At 41.1% G+C, this 22,827-nt stretch overlaps 1 protein-coding gene and 1 long non-coding RNA gene across 5 annotated transcripts in view; both read left to right on the top strand.

The window, feature by feature from the left end:
* LOC101823689 (leukocyte immunoglobulin-like receptor subfamily B member 3) overlaps positions 1-4,265 on the top strand; it is a 109,015-nt gene extending 104,750 nt beyond the window's left edge. Inside the window, 1 exon segment of the mRNA XM_040733836.1 lies at positions 1,596-4,265. Coding sequence (XP_040589770.1) covers positions 1,596-1,654 — 59 coding nt within the window. The 3' untranslated portion in view covers positions 1,655-4,265.
* A 9,841-nt stretch (positions 4,266-14,106) lies between these two features.
* LOC110343536 lies at positions 14,107-22,827 on the top strand. Of its 4 annotated transcripts, XR_005872514.1 has the most exons (6): positions 14,107-14,269; positions 14,499-14,574; positions 14,651-14,682; positions 15,979-16,138; positions 16,213-16,427; positions 20,866-22,827. It is a non-coding gene; the product is annotated as an uncharacterized LOC110343536 (long non-coding RNA). The 4 variants fall into 4 exon arrangements; XR_002385842.2 differs by having other exon boundaries at positions 14,107-14,574; XR_005872513.1 differs by having other exon boundaries at positions 14,107-14,682; positions 20,866-20,969; positions 22,663-22,827.

Genomic DNA, 22,827 nt, shown 5'->3' with positions numbered 1-22,827 from the left:
TATGTATATATGTATGTTAGTCTTTTACAAATCACTTGATTGCCTTCAACAACAACATGATCATAAGAATGAGAGTGTGTGTGAGTGTTGGACACATTATGAAATGCGTTACAACTGTAAAGGATTCTCATGCTTTTAGGAAGTTCCCACCTGTATTGACCCTGCAGATGTCCACACTTTGTGAGAGGGAGAAAAACTAATCATGATATAAGTCTTCACATGGTACCTGGCTGTGGTGATCTATGAGAGCAGAGTTTTGTTTTCAGATTGCCTTTGAGTGTTTTGGAGGAGGCCATGTTTATCTTAGACAAACTTAGATGGCAGTGTAATGGAGTGAATCTTCCTTTTCAGAGCCTTGTCTTTTTATTAGCATGTCACCTCTTCAGTGTCCTAGTAAACAGGGTCCTATGTGCATGAAGGAAATGTCTAAGAGCATGCAACTCAGTCCCCAAAGAGCAAATCATCATACATAGAAGTTTGGCAGGTATTATGAGTGTGTGTACCAGGAGACCTCATTCATCCTTTATTCTTAGCTGGGCACTGTGTCTTTCTTTCTAACCATCTTGCAAAAGTAATGCTTCTACTATTTAAAAATTTTGTCTAGGTGTAAAATAATTTTTGATCAAGTCTTTATCACTTGAGTGAATTAAATCACCTGAAGTGTTTCCTGACTGGGTATGTACTTGATATTCTGAGTCATGTTGATGGTTTCAGAAAAAAAGACAAAACTGACAAGGCATTCACATTGTGGAGGGAAATTCAGTGACACATTCTCACCTCTCACAACACTGATCACTGCCCTATCAAGGAGCTAGGTGTCTGGTGTTTAAAGAATCTTATAAGTATTCGTTCTGCACTCCTTGCTTCCGAATACTTTTTACAAAATCACATTTAAAAGAGAAACAGTAAGCCGAGCGGTGGTGGCACACAACTTTAATCCCAGCACTCGGGAGGCAGAGGCAGGTGGATCTCTGTGAGTTCGAGGCCGGGCTGGACCAACAGCCTCCAAAACAATACAGAGAAACCCTGTCTTGTAAAACAAAAAAAAAGAGAGAGAGAGAAACAGTATTACACTATTACACTGGGATATCTGGGGGGAAGAGAGCAGTCAGAGTGCCTTGCATTGCAAAGGAGCGCTTATTGGATTAGCGTGCACGATGGCTAGATGTCTGTCTCCAAGTCGGGGGAAACTGAGAATCCAGTAGCTGTTCAGTTCATGAGGTGGAATGTTTCAGCAGTCACAATCTGGTGCGGAAGAGTTGGATTATTCCTTTGAATCTGCTGATCATCGGCTCATGTGGACACAGTGAAGAAGGAAGGAGCTGATGGGGGAGACATATGGGGGTGGAAGGGAGAAGAGAGAAGTCAGACAGGAGGATCAATGGGGAAAGGTGACAGAGGGAGACGAATAAGAGGGAGGAAGAGAAGCAGAATGAGTGCAGGCACTCACAGCCAGGATTGACGGAGGACTGACAGAGTCAGCTCTGCTCATCCATCTCTGCTTCCTTTCCTGAGCCACTGTGTCTAGGTGCTGAAATTCCAAGGGAAAACTTTCAACGTCAATTAATTCTTCCTTACTTAAAATGTGCTTACAGAACTTCCCCAAAAGGATACCATATGTGATTCCAGCTACAATCAACGTGGACGTAAATAACAATCATCACAGCAACACAGAGGAACATATCAAAGGAGAGGAAGGCTGGGGACATTTTAATAAGAAGCCCACGCCTGACCATCTTGTAAAGATACTGACTATTCAAGAGTTTAGCGACTGCAAAAAGAGAGGCAGAAGTTGAGACCAAGACAATGACTGAAAGCTTTTCTTTTAAAGCTTTTAGGATGAAGCTCAGGGGCAACCCTGGCACATTCCATGGCAGGTGTGGGTGACAGAGGCATAGGAACAAACATGCATGGTAGACAGCGCTGAAGGGAGAAGTCTTGTTAGAAAGGGAAGGGGTAAGGAAAGAGAAAAGAAGTAAAGAGACAGAGAGAGGAAAGAAGAGAAGAGAGAGACAAGAAAAGTCCTGTCTGCACAAGGAAACAGAGGGAAAGAGAGAAATGGGCAAAGAGAGTGTAAGTAGGTGGAGGTCTGTCTTTTAAAGGGGCCCTTTGCACCTGGGCTGACCATGGTACTGCCTGAGTGCATTCTGCCAGGATACAGGGGCAGGCCAGCATAATGCCTGAATCCTTACAAAAGCACCATGGGACATACATGTATCAGGCTCTAGTCATGATCTGCTCAATATTGATTCTGATCACAGTCAGCTTGACCGTGACCACAGTTTCCAAGACTTCACTTTGTGCTGCATGAAGAAGAAGTTGTGGGCATGAGCTACAACAGCCTTCCAGAGGAAACAAAACTTGGGAACTATTGAAGATTCCACTGTGGAAATCAGGGGTGATGGTGCCAACTCTTAGAAATTTTAATAGTGAAAATTAAAGACTATTTTCAGACTTATTCATGATGGCAGAACAACTGGTCAGAGGTGCCAACAGGGAAAAATTGTCTGGAATAACTGCAGTGAGTTTTAGTTTTCTTTTACTTCTTTCTTCTGTAAGATGTGTTTCAAGAACGAACAAAAAAATTGGCAAATGAACGGGATATTGCTAAAAACAGTTGACCCCGGGACATGCTAACCACACTTAGAGTTCACCCTTTATCCAAGTAACAGCTTTCTGAATGCACACCTCTCTTTTTAATTAATTTTATTTAAATTAAAAACAATCTTATTTTACATAACTATCCCAGTTCCCTCTCCCTCATGTCCTCTCAGCCCCTACCCCCACTAATCTCCCATATCATCCCATCCACTCCTCAGGGAGAGTGAAGTCTCCCATGGGGGATCATCAAAGTCTGTCACATGGTTTGGGGCAGGATCTAGGTCCTCCCCCATGTACCTAGGCTGAGATAGTGTCCCTCCATAGTGAACGGTCTCCCGAGGCCCATTCGTGCCCTAGGGATGAACACTGGTTCCTCTGAACACACACCTCTCATTCAATCTGTAATGCCCGCTGTAGGGAATATGTGCAACTGTCACACTTGAGTGTCAGTTTAGCCTGCTTCTAGCCAAATCCCAAACGATGCTCCAGCACCTCCAGGGAATGTTTGACGAGTTGCAGAAACGGTAGAGTGCAAGTTTTCACTCCTGTCCTCATGTGCAGCAGCACTGTGTTCCCCGGAGCCAGCACCCCTTCCGTTCCATGCCCAATCTGCATTTACTGTAGTGCATCACACACTGGAAGCCCGCCAAAGGAGCGTGTCCATTCAGTGCTCCTGCTGAAAGAAGCAAGCGAGTCATGGGCATGACAACTATGCTTACTGCGGATATGTGCGCTAGATACTGACAGTAGATTTACAATGTAAATGTTTGTGAGAACACCAAATTGCAAATACCAGTCATACACTGTTACTACCCAAGGTTTCATCAAAGATCAGGAAGAGGATTTTGTTTTCTTTCTTTCTTTCTTCTATTTTCAACTTTTCCACACTGTGGTCACTTATTTTATTTGACTAATACTATTTTTGTCTAAATTTTAGTTTTTATTTCACGTATTTTTATCAAACCTGAACTTAACCTCTAAAATCTGTAAATTAGAAACCTTAAAAAATATGATTACATAACTTTGTCATTCCAAGTGAGTACTGGGTGGAGGAGAGAGAAGAGAAGCAGAGACTCATTCAGAAATACAAGGAGACCATGAGCAACAAGGCGTGCAGGTATTTTGATGAAGGCCGTGGGAGATGCCCATTTGGAGGGAACTGTTTTTACAAGGATGCATACCCTGATGGCCATAGAGAGGAGCCGCAGAGACAGAAAGTGGGGACATCAAGCGGATACCAGGCCCAATGAAGGAGACACTTCTAGGAGCTCATTGAGGAGAGAGAGAACAACCCCTCTGACAACGACGAAGAGGAGGTTGTCACCTTTGAGCTGGGCGAGATGTTGCTTATGCTTTTGGCTGCAGGTGGGGACGACGAGCTGACAGACTCTGAGGACGAGTGGGACTTGTTTCACGATGAGCTGGAGGACTTTTATGACTTGGATCTATAGCTGCTTGTGTGGCGTGTGAACTGGTCTGTGGAGCCTCTGACAGTAGCTGTCCCCTGTGCTGTGTGGCAGTGCGTGTGGCTCTCCTAGGCAGGCCTCTCAAACTCCAGGTGCTGCCGTGGTCACTACCCAGGGCCTGCTCTTCTACCCCCGACCTTTCCCCAAGAGTGTGTTGTTTTCTCTGTTTCAAAAAGTTACAAAATAAATCTTAAAGTTTCAGCCCTTTTATCATCTGTATATAGTAGGGCTACTGATTTTCTTGAGTTGATCTTGCAGCCTGCCACTTTGCTGAAGGTGTTAATCAGCTGTAAGAGTTCCCTGGTAGAGTTCTTTGGGTCATTGATGTAAACTATCATATCGTCTGCAAACAGTGAAAGTTTGACCTCTTCCTTCCCAATTTGTATCCCCTTGATCCCCCTTTGTTGTCGTATGGCAATAGCTAGAACTTCAAGTACCAGGTTGAAAATGTATGGATAGAGTGGACAGCGTTGTTTTGTTTCTGATTTTAGAGGAATTGTGTTGAGTTTCTGTCCATTTAGTTTGACGTTGGCTCTTGGTTTACGGTATATAGCTTTTATTATGTTTAAGTATGTCCCTGTTATCCCAGATCTCTCCAAGACCTTTATCATGAAGGGGTGTTGGATTTTGTCAATGGCTTTTTCAACATCTAGTGAGATGATCATGTGATTTTTGTTTTTCAGCTTGTTTATATGGTGGATTACGCTGATGGATTTTCGTATGTTGAACCATCCCTGCATCCCTGGGATGAAACCTACTTGATCGTGGTGAATGGTTGTTTTGATGTGTTCTTGGGTTTGATTTGCCAGTATTTTATTGAGTATTTTTGCATCAATGTTCATGAGGGATATTGGTCTGAAGTTCTCTTTCTTAGTTGTATGTTTGTGTGGCTTGGGAATTAAGGTTATTGAAGCCTCATAGAAAGAGTTTGGCAAAGACCCTTCTGCTTCTATTGTGTGGAACACTTTGAGAAGAATTGGTATAAGCTGTTCTTTGAATTTCTGGTAGAATTCTGCACTGAGGCCATCTGGACCTGGACTTTTTTTGGTTGGGAGACTTTTGATGACAGCTTATATTTCCATAGGGCTTATAGGTCTATTTAAATTGCTTATCTGTTCTTGATTTAGTTTTGGCAAGTGATAGCTATCCAGAAAGTCATCCATTTCCTTTAAATTTTCGAATTTTGTGGAGTACAGGTTTTCAAAGTATGACCTAATGATTCTCTGGATTTCCTCAGAGTCTGTTGTTATGTCCCCCTTTTCATTTCTGATTTTGTTAATTTGCGTGTTCACTCTCTGCTGTTTGGTAAGTTTGGACAAAGGTTTGTCTATCTTGTTGATTTTCTCAAAGAACCAACTCTTCGTTGGTTCTTGGGGCCGAGTTTTCTTGAATGAGGAACTAGAGGCTATGCCTGCAGAAGATCGATTCTCCCTCTCTCAGTTTTCCTCAGTACTTTGTTTTCTTTTGTCTAGTTATAGAGACTTGTGTGATTTCTTCCTTACATATTAGAGTGTTTACTGGTGTTCTCCTTTTTCAGGTTTTTTTAGAAAGCCCTGTTGTTGAGGTTTATGGATGTGGCTTCCCTGTCGTTTGTAGGAGACCCACTCTCACAGAAGATATCCAGGTCTTATGGCACTTACAGACTTGCCTCCTTTCATGCACTGTTCACTCATGCTTAGGAGTTGGAGCTGCATTGCTGATGTATCAGTTGGATGTGGGCACCACAATCAGTTGTTCTCTGTAATTTGACCACTTGTAAGTTTTCTCTAGCGGTGCCTGTGTCCTGTAAAGGTATACATTTATAATTAGGGGGTGAAAACTATACTTTTATTTATATATTATGTATATTTCATATTACATTCCAACTGCAATTCTCCCTCCCTCTCCTCCTGCCCCCCATGCTTTGACCCAAACCTACTTCCAGTCCACTTTTCTTCATGCATAAGGCTCCCATGAGGGTTAGCAATGTTTGGCACAGTAGGTTGCCACAGGGCAATCATTTCTCCTAGGCATTAAGCCTGAGTCTGTCATCCCACCATACAGAATGGGCTCCAACAAGCTAGGTTACGTACTAGGCTTTTAACGCGGTCCCTCAGACAGTTCAAATTCACAACTTTCTCTCACCTACTGAGGGCCTAGTTTGTTCCCCTCTATTCTCAGCTGTTGGTCTAGATTTCATGAGTTTCTATGAGCTTGGTTCAGCTGTTTGTGTAGACATCTCCATCTGGATGTTAGCATACCTTGCTCAAAATTCCTTCCTCCTTCTTTTCAGCTGGAATCCAAGAGCTCAGCCTGCTGCCTGGTTGAGAATCTCTGCTTCTGGTTCCATCATCCTTGTGGTATGATTGAGAGATCTTTGGGTATATGCCCAGGAGTGATATCCCTGGGAAAACTACACTTATGTGTTAATGTGTTCAATGTTTTAAAATTAAAAGTAAACCAAGAAATGGTACTATTACATTTTGATACAATTTAGTAGGTTCAGAGTGAATATCTTTTCTTATAACTGTAAGACAATGATTATTTTGTAGGATGGTAATGTATTTATTTAAAAAATCAGCAATAACTACCCTACATTGGCTATTACATTATTTCATGTCTGAAAGAGACTAATTCTCTTTCTTCTATTAGTCACTAGGTACCTATAGTTCTATGTGTAAGCATGAGACCCCATAAAAATTTCTCCTTTCCATGTAAATATGTTCACTGATCCTGCTCAGTCTTGTTTATTTCTCCGAATAACAAACAGGGCCTTTCTTCAGCCATTTCTATGAGAAACTGTTTCACTGAAGACATCCTGGTATTGTGGCTCTTGCAATATTTCTATATTCCTTTATGTAATATTACCTGGGCCATAGATGCATTAGCTGTGATACAGATGTCTCTCTCGAGGCTGGACTCCTTATGCACTGGGAAGAAGACTCATTGTATTCAGTTGTGTGCCCAACAGTGAGCACACCAGGTTCTTATAATTATACTCACATGGTCATATAGACAACCCTAGTTCAAATCATTATGAAATAAAATATAGACATAGATGAGGGAATTGATTTACAGTGATGAGATAAAAGTTGCTATTGGTAGGCAGGAGATAAAAGATGGTAGGATAGAGATAATCAGATTGTGTTATATAAATATATGATATCATCAAATAACACATACTTTTAAAAATGCCCTAAAAGAAGGTTGAATTTGTTCTGAAAAAATAAGTTTTATGTATAGATCTTATTTGTTAGTTTCAGTCAAGTTCTTGAAAAGAAACTTCATCCTTTCCTAACTTCAGATGACTTGAAGCCCATGTGTTTATGTTTAGTAGGCAGGGCCACGAAGAAATGGAATTTTTCTGAAATGATGTTCCCTAGAGAAGAAATATCTGTTTCCATACGGAAGTAATAGAAGTGTGGCCAAGATCCAGAAAGCTTCTGTGCTGCCATTAATAAAATTCAGGAGGAACACAGTCTCCTCTACATTTGTCCATCCTGTTTTTTTAAATAAGCCACAGTGGTTTCTATAAATTCTTATTGTGGTTAACTGAAAGTATACTTTGCATCACATGCTGTTCCAATATCCCAAATCTAGTCTCACTTCATTGTGAGGATTTGATTTCTCGAGAGGAATGTGAACAGATTTTGAGGAAAGTTTAAGAGGTTCAGATTTTACCCTTTGGCAGTTGTGTATACTCTTAATCCCAGTACTAAGGAGACAGAGGCAGAGAGATCTCTGTAACTTCAAGGCCAGCCTGGTCTACAAAGTGAGTTCCAGGAGAGCCATGAGTGATCCACAGAGAAACCCCATCTCGTAAAAACAACAACAACAACAAAAGATTCAAATTTTAACTTAGAGCAACTAAAGTTACACACTCTCCAAGTAATGATTCTCAAGCCAGGGTTACAATCTGGCATCATGGAAATTGTGTTGCTAATCCTCACAAATCTTAGTGCCACCATTGTTGGAGTGGTCAGGAACCTGAAACAAGATAGACTATGCATGTACAAGTGACTCCTAGATGAATGTCTTGCTCAGCCATTATCAGAAAACCTTCCTCATGCAGCATGTGGGAACTAATAAGGAGACCCACATCTGAACAATATGAATGGAGAAACCTTGGAACACTGAATCCTTAATGGGATGTCTTTATCAAATTCCTCCACTCAAAGTTCAGGAAAGACTGAGGAAGAGTTTGGAGATATTATGAGATCTCAGAGTAGTAGGATAAGACCAAAAATTGTTTTCCAGACAGAACAGTTTGATGCAAATATGGAGTCAAAGAAACTGGAACAGCATGTGCAACACCAGTGCAAGTTTAAGGAGGATAGTGTCCCGGTGCATAGGGAATGTGAAAACAAGACCATCCCCAATGCAAAATCTGTCTCAAATTGATAAACACTTGCAAAAGAAAAATTAGATTTTTCCAATAGAATCACACTGATATGCAAACCACACTTAAGGACAAGCTAAGCAATAGATGGCCAATATAAAATGAACTCAGTGGTAATTTTGGGGGATTGTCATTCATAATGCTTGTCTGGATTTTTTTAATGTATTCTTCTCTCATGTATTACATCCCAAACTCTGTTCCTCCTCCTTCCTCTCCTCCAAATCCTTCCTCCAAACCACATCTCTTAGATCTATTTCGACTTCACTATATTCAGAAAAATGTAGGCCTCCCAGGGATATCAACCAAACAAGGCACATCAAAGTATAACAAAATTAGGCACATCCCTTCTTATTAAGACTGAACAAGGCAACCCAGTAGGAATGAAAGGTTCCCAAAAGTCGGCAAAATATTCAGAAACAGCACCTGATTTCTCTGTTAGTAGAACCACAGGAATCCCAAGCTACACAAGAAGAATATGTATGCAGAGTACATAGGTCAGACCCACATTGGCATCCTAACTGCTAGTTTAGTCTCTGTGACTCTATAGGGCCCTTGCTTAGTTGCTGCTGTGAGCCACTTTCTTACAGTGTCATGAAACCTCTGGCTCATAAATGATTCCTTTGTCTCTTCTACTGGAAGTCAGGTGTTTCTGTAGGCTTTCCCAGCGTGACCTTGACCCCTTTGCTCACCACTCCTCCCTCTCTGAAACTGGATTCCAGGAGTTTGGCTCAGGGCTTGGCTGTGGATCTCTGCTTCTGCTTCCATCAGCTACTGGTTGAAGGCTCTAGGATGGCATTTAAGGTAGTCATCATTCTCATTATAGGGGATAGGCATTTAAGGTAGCCTCTCCACTATTGCTTAGGGTCCTAGTTGGGGGTCATCTTTGTGGATCCCTATACAATTCTCTAGTGCTAGATTTCTCTTTAAACCTATAGTGGCTCCATCTATTGATATATCTCATTTCTTGCTCTCCTTTATTCCTCTACCCACTCAATCTTTCTGATTCCTCACGTTGTCCTCCCCCCTCCTGTTCTCTCCTCCTCTTTCTCCTATGTCCCTCCCCCACCCCCATATTACCCATTTGTTGAGGGGCTCTTGTCTATTTCTGTTTGACTGGTGAACTCTATATGTGTCTCTTATGTTTCCTAGCTTCTCTGGAGGTGTGGATTGTAGGCTGGTAAACCTTTATACCATGTCTAGAATCCATATATGAATGAGTACATACCATGTTTGTCTTTCTGTGACTAAGTTACATTGCTTAGGATGGTTTCTTCTAGTCCCATCCATTTGTCTACAAATTTCAAGATTTCATTGTTTTTTCTGCCGAGTAGTACTCCATTGTGTATATGTACCACATTTTGTGTGCCCATTCTTCAATTGAGGGGCATCTAGGTTACTTCCAGATGCTGCCTATTACAAATAATGCTGCTATGAACATAGTTGAACAGATGTCCTTGTTGTATGAATGTGAATCATTTGGGTATATGCCTAAGAGTGGAATTGATAGATCTTTAGATAGACTGGTTCCCATTTTCCAGAGAAACCACCATACTGATTTCCAAAGTGGCTGTAAAAGTTTGAACTTCCACCAGCAATGGAGAAGTTCCTCTTCATTCACATCATCTCCAGCATAAAGTGTCAGTGGTGTTTTTCATTTTAGCTATTCTTACAGGTGTAAGATGATATCTCAGATTTGTTCTGATTTACATTTCTCTCATGGCTAAGGAATTTGAACAACTTCTTAAGTGTCTTTCATCCATTTTAGATTCCTTTATTGAGAATTCTCTGTTTAGTTCTGTACCCAGCTTTTTAGTTGAATTATTTGATGTTTTGGTGACTACCTCCTTGAGTTCTTTGCATATTTTGGAAGTCAGTCCTTTGTCTGATGTGGGGTTTGTTACAAGTACTTATTGTTTTGACTATGATGAACATCCCTAACTCCCCAAATGACCAAAACATTATTACCCCACCTCTTAGGAATGTGGACATTGTGTCCTACAGACTAGCTTCCTCTTGTCTGAAGCAATGCCATATTTAGGGGACCCAGAGAAAATTAAATGAATAATTTCAGGAAGAGTTAACTGTTGTCAAGACTTGGTGTGACTGGAATATGTGGGACTTATCAGAAGTTTGGCTGGAGTAGTCTGTGAAGTTGTACCATCTCAAACAGCAGCCTTGAAGCTGTTTTGCATGAAGAATTCTATGGAAACTGCAACACAGGCACTCTGAGAGGCTGGATAACCTAGGCCACCCATTTTCTTTAGGGTTTGGTCCCCTTGCTCTGAAAACAAATAATCATTTAAAAGTAATTAACATACCTGCATTAACACAATTATTAAGGATTTCCTAAAGTTTATAGCTTGGTTTAATTCAGTACTGTTTTTCACAAACCCATGTCTCTCAGTAGCTGTTGCCTCTTCATTAGCATTCAAAAATTCAAAATTTAGAACATACCATGTAAGGTCCAAACTCACTTTGTTGTAATACTTCTCATCTTTCCATGGTTTATTCTGTAAAGAATTTCTTTTATTATTTTTAAACTATTTTTTCTATGACTGTCTATACTTTTTACTTTTCCAGTATGGAGCTTGCTTCGATGGTCACTGGTAGTGTTCTCTGACCTCATAAGTCAAAACCTAAAACCATCACACAACTTAGCTCATGAGGCAGAACTGTTTCTGCACAATATGGGCTTTCTGTGAGACTAAAGAGCTAGGAAGTTGCATCTGGCTCTGTATTTGGGTTTCTTGAAGTTTTATTTTTGAGCTTTCTCAGGTCCTGTGTGGAAGTACTTTCCTCATATTGTGCACCATTTTTAGTCTGGTTATTTCTTTGTGCCACTATCTCATGAAAATCAATGCAGACTCTTATATGAAATGTCAGCCTTAGCTTAGGCTTGTTTCTTGGTAGCTCTTAAAACTAACCCATTTCTATTAATCTAATTTCTACCTTAGGCATTTAATACCTCATCTCCGTACTGCCCATACTGCTTGCTCTATGTCTCCTCCTATTTCTGCCTTCATACCAGCATCCACTCTACCCAGAAACACTGCCTAATCATTGGCCATTTATATTTTTATTAAACCAATCAGAATGACACATCTTCATGATGTACAAAAAGACTACTCCACAACAACCGATCTACATAGAGAATTCTCAACAGATGAATCTCAAATGACTGAGAAACTCTTAAAGAAATGTTCAGCATCCTTGGTCATCAGGGAAATACAAATAAAAATGTGTCTAGGATTCCCTCTTACACCTGTCAAAATGTCTAAGACTGAAAAAATAAATGAGAACTTATAATGGAAAGGATGTGAAGCAAGGGAAACATCCCTCAATTACTGGTGGCAGCACAAAATTGTAAAGCCACTTTGGAAATCAATATGATTGTTTCTCAAAAAGTTGGGAATCCCTCTGCCTTGATTCCCTGATATACTGCTCTTGGGCATATACCAAAGGATGTTCAGTCATACCATAAAAACACTTGCTCAACGATGTTCATAGTAACTCTGTGTGTTATAGCCAGAACCTGGAAACAATGTTGATGTCTGTCAACTAAAGAAGGGATAAAGAAAATGTGGTACATGTGCACTGTGGTATATTACTTAGCTCTCAAAAGCAATGGCATTATGAAATTTGCAGACAAACAAATGGTTGTAGGGAAGATCATCTTGCATAATGTAACACAGAACTAGAAAATCAAACATGGTATGTACAGACTTGCAAGGTAAAGGATAATGATGCTACAATCTGAAATTCCAGTGATGGCAGGTAACAAAGAATCTTCAAGTTGGGAATATGTGAACCTCTCTGGGCAAATGAAATAGAAGTGAATTTGCTGGGGAGCTATGACTGGTTGGGGATGAGAACATAGAAGTCTGTTTGGGGTGATGAAGTAGAAGAGCACTCAAGAAGATGGCTAGAAATGGGGGGTCATTTGTTGCTCAGTTAGAAACCTAATGAAAGTGAAATGCCCAGGAATCTACAAGGGTAACACAGCTAAATATCAGAGACTTATCAGATACATAGCTTTTTCTATCCATCTCCTGTTACCATAAAAAATTCAAGTGGAAATATTGGAACACCAACCCATCCACATAACCATCACCCTACAGACACTTCTTGCCTATGGGATGTGGTTCTGTAAGGGTAGTGCAGATATTGAGGGATTTATGTTGAGGTCTTTGATCCATTTGGACTTAAGTTTTGTGCATGGTGATAGACATGGATCTATCCCCATTCTTCTACATGCCAGCAACCAGTTATGCCAGCACCATTTGTTGAAGATGCATTCTTTTTTCCATTGTATAATGTTAGCTTTTTGTTGAAGATCACATGTTCATACATGTATAGTTTAATATCAGGATGTTCAATTCGATTCCATTGGTTTACCTGTCTATTTTTGTGCCAATACCAAACTGTTTTCAGGACTACAGCTCTACAGTAGATATTGAGGTCGGGGATGGGGATGCCTCCAGATGTTGCTTTGTTGAATAAGGTTGTTTTGCCTATCCTGGGTCTTTTGTTTTTCCATACAAATTGATTATTGTTCTTTCAAGGTCCGTGAAGAATTGTTTTGGTATTTTAATGGGGATTCCATTGAATCTGTAGATTGCTTTTGGCAGCAATGCCATTTTTTTTACATTGATCCTACCTATCCAAGAGCATGGGAGATCTTTCCATTTTCTGAGGGCTTCTTTAATTTCTTTCTTTAAAGACTCAATGTTCTTGCAATACAGATCTTTCACTTGTTTGGTTAGCGTTACCCCAAGGTATTTTATGTTGTTTGTAGCAATTGTAAAGGGTGATGTTTCTCTGATTTCTTTCTCAGCCCTTTTATCATCTGTACATAGTAGGGCTACTGATTTTCCTGTGTTGATCTTGTAGCCTGCCACTTTGCTGAAGGTGTTAATCAGCTGTAAGAGTTACCTGGTAGAGTTATTTAGGTCACTTATGTGAACTATCATATCATCTGCAAATAGTGAAAGTTTTACCTCTTCCTTTCCAATTTGTATCCCCTTGATCTCCTTTTGTTGTCTTATTGCTCTAGCTAGAACTTAAGTACAATAAGTACAATATGTTGAAGAGGTGTGGGGAGATGGGACAACCTTGCCTTGTTCCTGATTTTAGTGGAATCGCCTTGAGTTTGTGTCCACTTAGTTTGATGTTGGCTGTTGGTTTTCTGTATATAGCTTTTATCATGTTTAGGTATGTTCCTTTTATCCCAGATCTCTCCAAGACCTTTACTATGAAGGAGTGTTGGATTTTGTCAAAGGAATTTTCGGCATCTAGTGAGATGATCATGTGATTTTTGTTCCTCAGTTTGTTTATATGGTGGATTACATTGCTGGATTTTCATATGTTGAACCAACCCTGCATCCCTGGAATGAAGCCTACTTGATCATGGTGAATGATTGTTTTGATGTGTTCTTGGGTCCGATTTGCCAGTATTTTATTGAGTATTTTGCATCAATGTTCATGAAGGATACTGGTCTAAAGTTCTCTTTCTTAGTTGTGTCTTTGTGTGGATTGTGTATCAATGTTATTGAAGCCTCATAAAAAGAGTTTGGCAAAGACCCTTCTGCTTCTATTGCATGGAATTCTTTGAGGAGAATTGGTATAAGCTGTTCTTTGAATTTCTGGTAGAATTCTGCACTGAAGCCATCTGGCCTAGGTCTTGCCCTGGATGAAATGACAACCTCTGGAGATCCCCCCAAGGAGGGCCTTACCCTCTTTGGGGAATGATGAGCGACCTGGCTTTCAGGTAGTTGTAGGTTCCCCTGTGGACCATTCAAGAAGAGGATCAGGACACTACAACCAGGTAAATCTCAAGTTGGGGCAGGGTAGGGTAGAAAGTATTGAAAATCTTAGTTCAGAAAGCACATGATATTAGAATCTTTGGGATTTTATATGTGCTGTGGTGTTGACAATATCCTAGGACATATGCTAACTCATCCATGTGCTATAAAGGTCCCTTCCTTCCTTGCCTGAGAATGCCTGGGCATGTAGCTTGCTATGCCCCTAGCTCAGTCACCCTTTTTCTTTTTCAGCCCAGAAAGAGACAGAGCTGCAACATTGTGAAGGAGCTACAGAGCTAGTAACCAGGGTCAGAGGCCCCCAGAAGAGGTAACTGATGGCGATAGACATAGCCCCACCTATCTGACACTACTTGGTGGCAATTAACATCTTCTTTTCTCTCCAGATCAAACCCAGATACTGCTACCCAGGAAGAAGGTATTTGTGAGAAAAAGACTGTCTTGGGGATGCAGATGTCTGAGGGCTCAATGTTATGGGGTCGGGGGTGGAGGGACTCTGGAGTTTTTGCTGATTGGGTCTGAACTTCACACTATGAACTCAAAGATATCAATACATGCCCTGTTCTCCATTTCCACTTGGGGCTATCCAGGGAACTAGGAATCTGAGTCATCCCTAGACTCGACCCCCAAGGCAATGTTTGTTCTTCTATGACAGATGATTTGGTGGAGGACATTCAGCCTGAACTTGGTGTGGAGATGAACAGTTCAGTGAGGCCCCTGCCCCTGTCTACAGTACTAAGAACTTAGTGACCTGAGTGGTCCAGGAGTTATTATTTATTCTTCCTTTCTCAGCCTTCAGCAACATTCACAGTTGCCCACTCCCTTCTGTGAGCATCATCTGACTCCTATGTGCTTAGGCTTCACTTTGTCTTGGCATTCCTGGGACCAGGTGGTTCCTCCCTCATGTCCCCTGGCTCCTCAGTATCTGTCTGGTTGTTCACATGCACTTAGAAACTCATGGATCACAGGGCTAAGGGAATCCAGATGCCCCCATTACCTCTACTTACTCACACAGTTGTAACAGGAATCCTCTTCCTTACCAGGCTTCCTGAATGGATTACAGTTAGAGCCAAGAGCACACTTCCTAACCAGCATTAGGCAATATGCCAATAAATGCAGACAAACAAAGCATATCACAGGGTGAAGTGTTTGGGAAAAGAAAGGGTCAGTGCGAATTACAAGGGAGTGCCCGGAAAGGTGTCTTCTGAAGACAAAACCCACATGGACCAAGTTACATCTGAATTAAGATCAACTGTGGACAGGGGACACAACAGGACAAAGTAAATTGGGCAGAAATATGGGGTTTAGTTTTGTAGGTCATTTATGTGTATGGGTGTTTGGCCTGCATGTATATCTGTATAGAACATGTCTCCCTAGTGCCACAGAGTCCAGAAGAGCATGTATGATTCTGTGGAACTGGAATTACATATGAGCATAAGTCATCGTGTGGGCAGTGGAAACTGAACCCGGATGCTCTTCAAGTGCAGTCTGTGCTCTTAACTACTGAACCATCTCTCCAGCCCCTAGAATCATTTGTTTCTGGAAGCTGGATTGTGTGGCTGGAGTCAAGACAACAAAGTTTAGAGTGTCAGGATAAGAGGCCAGAACTGTAGCCTAAACTGTTCAGTCTGTTCATGGTGTGGAAAACTGGCCAGGGGAGATCCCCAGGACAACACTGGAACAATATCCACTCTTCATTCACTCTCTGCAACAGAGAACAACTGAGACAAGCCAGCTGGGAGCTATATATGTCAATGTGATACCCCGCCAGGCTCAGGAGGGCTGGAACTGTCCTACCTTTTGCTGTGGCAAGAGAAGTCTTGGGCACCAAAGAAGGACAAACTGAAGAAGATGGCAGAGAGATGGACATTCAGGTGGGTTCTATTCCTCCCTAGCCCAGCAGTTTTCCTCAAGCTATATAATTTCCTTTCACTCTTTTCTATTGCAGGCTGCAAATTCTGAAAACCTCAGGATGTGACCTGTGTCCGGGCCTTCCATACTACACTCCTACAGGAGACAGCTGTTTCTCTTCCCACCCATACAGTGGAGGTCCCAGAGGAGTCAGCATATATACTATTCTGGCAGCCAAGAATCCAGGGCCCATTCCCAAGAAAAGCATTGATGTCTCTCTGCCTGCAAGGATGCCTAACAGAGACCTGTAAGGTATTATGGAAGTTTGAGGAAACCTGACTGCAATTTAACTAAATTCACACAATTTGGAAATAAAGTATCAGATTATTCAACTATCAAGTGAAATGAGATTAAATATAAGGGGGGTCTTAAATTTACAAATTTTAATGACATTTCTCATTAAAGCCAGGAAACAGGAAAATTTACATGCATAGTTGCACAAACCAATAATCCCATCCCAAGGAAGGCTGAGGCAGGAGAATTGACTTTGTTTCGTGGCCATCTTGTGATGCCTAGTACAATTCATGCTATCTTGTAGTACAAAGTGTAACATTTTTCAAATATTAGCCACCAAAGGCCAGATGTGTTGGTACCCACCCTAAATCCTAGTACTTTCAAGGTGTTGACAAGAGCATCAGCTGGCAATATAATCAGGAGTAAGACGGCAGACTAGAACACATTAGAAGACCCTTCTTATAAATAAATAAATTAAAAATGAGTCAGTGGTCAATGCCTTTTACCTAAGCACTTAACAGGAAGAGACTGCATAATTCTCAGAGTCTGAGGCCAATCTGGCTTACATAGTAAACTAAAGAACACACAGGGAAACATAGAAAATCCCTGTCTCGAACAATAAGTAAATAAATTAGGTCCAGTGAGATATCTCTGCAGGTAAATTTACTTTCTTCTAAGTCTGATATCCTAAATTTAATCAGCAGGGCACATATAGTTGAAGGAGAAAATTGACTCCCAGAATTTGTTCTCTGACCTCCATCTAATACCTTAGTGTGGTCCCCAAACCCATAAATAAATAATTTAAAAACTACAAATAAGTACGAATAAAATCTGGATTTGTTGTTGTGGGCATTTAATCTCAACAATTCTGGTCACAAAACAAGAAAATATAATACTACATTGGTTACAGAATTTAATAAGTTGAGAGATCCTACCTTCTTCTAATGGTAATGGATTCACCTGCATTAGAGAGAGCAATTGTCCTTTTGCTAGTGGTCATTAGTTGACAGTAGTTGCCTGTCTAATCATGGGGCACCATGAAACATTTCCCTTTACCTATTAATATGTTGTTTTATACTGCATTGTTCTTATCTTATTCATCTCTGGAAAAAGAATCATGCCATTTCTTCAGCCATTTCCAGGAGAACTAATCTCATTGGTGACATCCTGATGTTTTGTCTCTTACATCTTTCTGTTCCCTCCATAGGGTCACAGATGCAGGATCTGTGATGTAGATTTGTCTGTTGGGGCTAGAACACCCATGATCTGTTGATCTCTGCATTGTGTACACATGTGGCTTTCTGTGATTACCTCCAGTTACCATGAAGATAGGCATTCTTGATGCTGGATTGATACTCTGGAATGATATACTCACAAACATCAACAGAAATCTGATTCAGCAGATTGTATTCACATATATGTGCACAAACATGTACAAATATAGACTAATAATAAGCAAAGGAAAAGAGGTTATCACTTTGAGACTCTGGGCATTGGAAATCTTCAAGGCATGGCATCAGGGAAGGTCAAACAGCAGAACATGAGGGGGAAAGTGATGTAATTCTTTCAACGGAAAACACTCTTTAGAAAGATAAGAAGTAAACCCACATCAAGAGAGGGCATTTCTCATCTCTGTAGAGCCTATGGTAAATTCACCAGAGTGTGATGAAGTCTATGAATTTATAGAAAACCTTGAATTGACTTTTTGTTGTGAGCAATCATGTGAAGAAGCAATTGAAGCTGTTGATAGTATGACTTATCTGATAAATGATGAATTGGATACATGTCATTTGGGTGGAGGTGTGGGAAGAGATACATGGTGGATATTGATACATGTGTCTATCATTGGAGAGGAAGGAGAAAGAATATAAGAGGCAAAACATTGGACCAGGCAGCAAATGTTATCTTTTGTGAATAACACTGACTTTGCAAATGTGAATGTTGCAACCTGCCCTGGGTCTATAACATAGTATGCCTGTCCACAGTCAATTATGGGTCAGGTAATGACTCACAATCTCTATCATGAGCTATTGACTTGAGAAGAATACTGGATTGAGGAGACTAATTTTCTTCAGTTGTGTGACACCAGTGAGCCCAGCATGTTCCTATAGTTCAAACACATCATCTTTGTCCTCCTTAGTGTTTCTATTGATGTAAATGGCACCCTTACCTCAGCAGCTCTTATAAATGAAAACATTTCATTAGAAGAGGTTTAGAGTTCAGATAATTAGTACAGCATGATCATGGGGAGAAGCATGGTGGCATGCAGACAGACATGGGCTGGAGATGTTCCCAAGAGTTATTCATCTGTATCTGAAGGGTGCAGGAAGAATAAGTGGTCCATTGCTTCAAGCTTGAGCCTCAGAAACCATAAAAACCAAAAGCTTTCTTGGCAGTGGTACTGATGACTGCAGACTCTCAGTTAAGAATCAGAGAGAGAAGGCTTCCAGGATAACCTCTCTTTCCCATTGCCCTTACCAACTCCCCATCCTCTTAACATAATCACTCCAAAAAGAAGCAGATTAGACATGTAGCTCACAAAAAGAACTCTTAAATATTGTAATAGGGGTCCTGAAGTGTTGGTCCTCACAGTTAATGACTTCTTTCAGTAGTGGGAGTGGGGAAGTACTCAGTTGTCTTGGAGGAGCTGGATACTGGAAGTTTGACAAGGTTCCACTGTGCATATGGGCAATAAACTGGACTTGATTTTTTCTTTTCTTCTTTTTTTGTGAGATGTCACAAGATAGTGGTTTGACTTGGGAGGCAGGGAAATGATTATGGTCAGGGTACATTATGTGAAAGACCTCCAAAAATCAATAAAATATTATGTTGGAAAAACATCACAAACAATAATAATAATAACAACAATCATCATAGTGGCCATGACAATGATGATGATGACGATGATGATAACAAAATGAAACAAAATCAATGAATAAAGGAATATAGGAAAGAAAGCTGGGCCAGGTGTTGGTGGCGCACGCCTTTAATCCCAGCACGTGGGAGGCAGAGGCAGGCAGATCACTGGAGTTTGAGGCCAGCCTGGTCTACAGAGTAAGTGCCAGTATAAGCTCCAAAGCCTATCTCATAAAACCGAAAAGAAAAAAAAGAAAGTTGGATTAGGGGATGAACATTGAAGTTTACAGCACCTGTAAGCCCCTTGGAAGCCCTAGGTCCCAGCCTCATGTACTGAGTTCTGTATTCTGCTCATAGATGCAACGGGAACAGGATGTTGCATCTTTGCACAGAGGTGGTGTCCACCCGATTCCATGACACAAACAGCAGGGGTACGTAGAAGATGATACCACAAGTGCTAATTGTGCCGACATTCAAGGAATGGCAGGGAGCTGTGATAAAGAGGGTAGGGTAGGTAAAGGGCTCCCAACTTTGTTCAAGCTGAAACAAGAGCCTGTTTCTGAGGATGTGGGCATTTTTCTTTCCATTGTGCTTTAATTGTTCTTCTCACCTTGTGTGTGTCCCTTCCTGGAATTGTCATCATACATCCTGGACTCTAATAGATGCACTTTGTAGAGCCTGGGTCCTTGACTGGAACATCTGGGGCTTTACCAAATGATCAGTGTTCCCTCTGGTCACTGTGACCCAGTTGCTTCAAAGAGAGTTCCATGAACCCTAGTGTCTGTATTAGTCACTGTGGGAGCAATTCATAGGGCAAATGGCAACCTTGGTATTAAAGACTCTAACCTAAAACTGCAAGTTAGGGCTCTGTGATATGCCTCATCTCTATTGCATGGACAAAGTGAGTCTGTAATGCTAGATGTTGTATCAGCACTGGAGATTAAGTTTCTCTCCAGGGGCCACGAGAGAGAGAGAGAGAGAGAGAGAGAGAGAGAGAGAGAGAGAGAGAGCATTTTATATAGCCCTGGAGGGAAGTCATGTTGCCTGTTGAAGATGGTTCTTTTGACATCTTTCCTCTTGCACAAAGCCTGCAGGTGTCTATGACTCACATATTCTGGGTCAGTTGCCTCGGAACTAAGAACTCCTGCTCAGTACCAGGCCCATTTGGGCATCACTGGGATCAGGGGAGTGGATTTGAAAAACTCATAAAATTATCAAGTATATGATGTGGCTTCTATATTACAGATTTGTATTTCTGAGTAGGTCACTGTCTTTCAAACACAACTGCTAGGGCTTTATTTTGTAGTAGTGATTTACCTGAATTGTCCCAAAGGCATGGGGATACACAAAGCCTACAGTGTCAAGGGCCTATTACTGTCTAAAGGAAGTCTTCTGTTAGTCCAGGTTCCAGGAGAGCTTTTGTTCTTCCTTGGTTAAAGCAAACTCATCATTTCTTAGTGATAAGACATGATGGAAGATCAGGTCATCTCCATAATACACCACATGGACTGGCTGGGTTGACAGGGCAAGAGTTTTGTGGAATCCTAAGTGAGAATGTGGGGTTAGTTTACAATGGTCTCATAGCCAATTTGTTTTTCAGGGCTGCCTGTGATAAAGGAAAGGCACTGACAGCAGAACACTTTCTGAACATAAGCCCTGGGCTGGGACTGCTGAGAGTTCTGTCACCTTTCACCACCAGGTCTAGTATGTCACTGCGCTCTAATCATCCATCTAGGCTCTAAGAGTAATAGCTATATTGCCCTGTGTGATGCCATGCCACATGGCAGAAGGAGAACTTGCCCTTGTTACTGTCTCCAACAGAGTCTATCTGTCCTAATGTTCTGGGTTTCCTTGGTCATGAAGAATATACATTTGTGTTACCATGATGCCTTAATATCATATATTCACATCATGTAGATTACCTGACATGACTACAGAGGCTGACTCAAGCCTGATGGTAGCTTTCAGAAGGTTCCTTGCCAAGAAGCAGGTGTGAATGATTTTTGTGTGTTTGAACAATGACACAGTTAAGGCAAACATGCAGACATGTAAGATAATCCTCACTAGGAGGACACATATGTGATGGCATGTGAAAATTTTTTCTCATGTCTATTCCAGAGTCCCCTTTCACAGACATTCCTTGGGGTCTATATTTTGGGTTCTACTGTTTCTGATGCTTTGTGTCAATAGGCTCAGCAGGTTGGTTCTACTCACACATCATACACTGATGACCTGCATCAGAATCACCATTATGTAAAGAAAGACAAGGGTTCATCATTTGATACCAAGAGCTTCAACACATGACTGGAGTCTGATCATATATTTGGACCAGAAGCCATATCATTTTATTTTTCATCTCTCTGAGGGTCACAAGTTCTACAGTGAGTAATCCCTTGTATGCGTAGGTGTGAGTTCAGGGTCCAGGAGAGCTCCAATTTACTTCATATCCATGCTGCGAGACACACTGAATGGTCACATTATCACTGGTGGCCAAAGCAGGGCTGGTAGGGCTGTACAGGACTGAGAGGCTTGGATTGCTGGAGTAGATACCTAAGAGGCAAGGAATCTCTGTGTTAAATGGACACTTACTGTATACAATAGCACCAAGTGTTCGGCTGTGTTATGAGGACATCACTGAGAGAAATTCCCTTTTCTGAGGGCCTGCCTGGGTCTGGAGACTATCTGTGTTCTCTCACTTATCACTACAAGAGCCAGGGGTTACTAGTTACTAAGCTCTGACCAGCTAGCAGAGGTCTGATAGTCACATAGATGTCTCCCTGCATTGAATGAGAATTTCAGCATTTCTTCTGGATTTCAGTAGTATCTGTGTGCACCACAGATCTGGGATTCCATATTTATATATTCTTGAAAAGCTGTGGAGCTTCTCTTTAAATATGATGAATTAACAGTAAATTTTGATGCAAAACTTCCTATATACAACTTCATCTTGACAATGCACAGAAATACCACAAAGATAATCTGAACATTTCATTATGAGAACCAGGAGTCAGGAGAGCTAGTCTGCTTCATGAAAGAAACAGAGCCAGCATCTTACCCTCATGGAGACACATCAGTTTATGGGTATTTTCATAGACCCGCCCAAAATAATCAATTTTTTTCCTGCTCCCCGTGCTAGATAGAAATCCCAATAGGTGTGTGCTTGGAATCAATGTTAGATGATATACAGATTTATTCCTGGATCTCAGCTGCTGTGATGCCTGGTGTATGGCCTTTGAAAGGGATTTGAAATAATATGAGCCAGGGTTTATTAAAGTAAAAGTATGAGGGCTGTGTTCTAACTAAATTTTCATCATTGTGATAATGAATTAAGGGCATGTGCACATTTCATCTTCTGTTTCTTTACATTCCCATGTAAGTTCTTTTCTTGATCCCAAAGGAATTTGGAGCCAACTGGTGATGGGAGAGAACATTCTGTGAAGGAAAGCTTGATCATTGGACAACCAAAATCAATGGCAGGATTTGGATATAAGCCAACTTGAAAAGTTTCCATGACTTCTCTTTAAAATATTTAGTGTTACCAAATAAAACAGTGAAATCATTA

The sequence above is a fragment of the Mesocricetus auratus genome, unplaced genomic scaffold (assembly GCF_017639785.1).
Source record: "Mesocricetus auratus isolate SY011 unplaced genomic scaffold, BCM_Maur_2.0 Super-Scaffold_100037, whole genome shotgun sequence".
Lineage (NCBI taxonomy): Eukaryota > Metazoa > Chordata > Mammalia > Rodentia > Cricetidae > Mesocricetus > Mesocricetus auratus.
The sequence above is the reverse complement of the archived record's forward strand: the minus strand, read 5'-3'. Positions and strand labels throughout refer to the sequence as shown.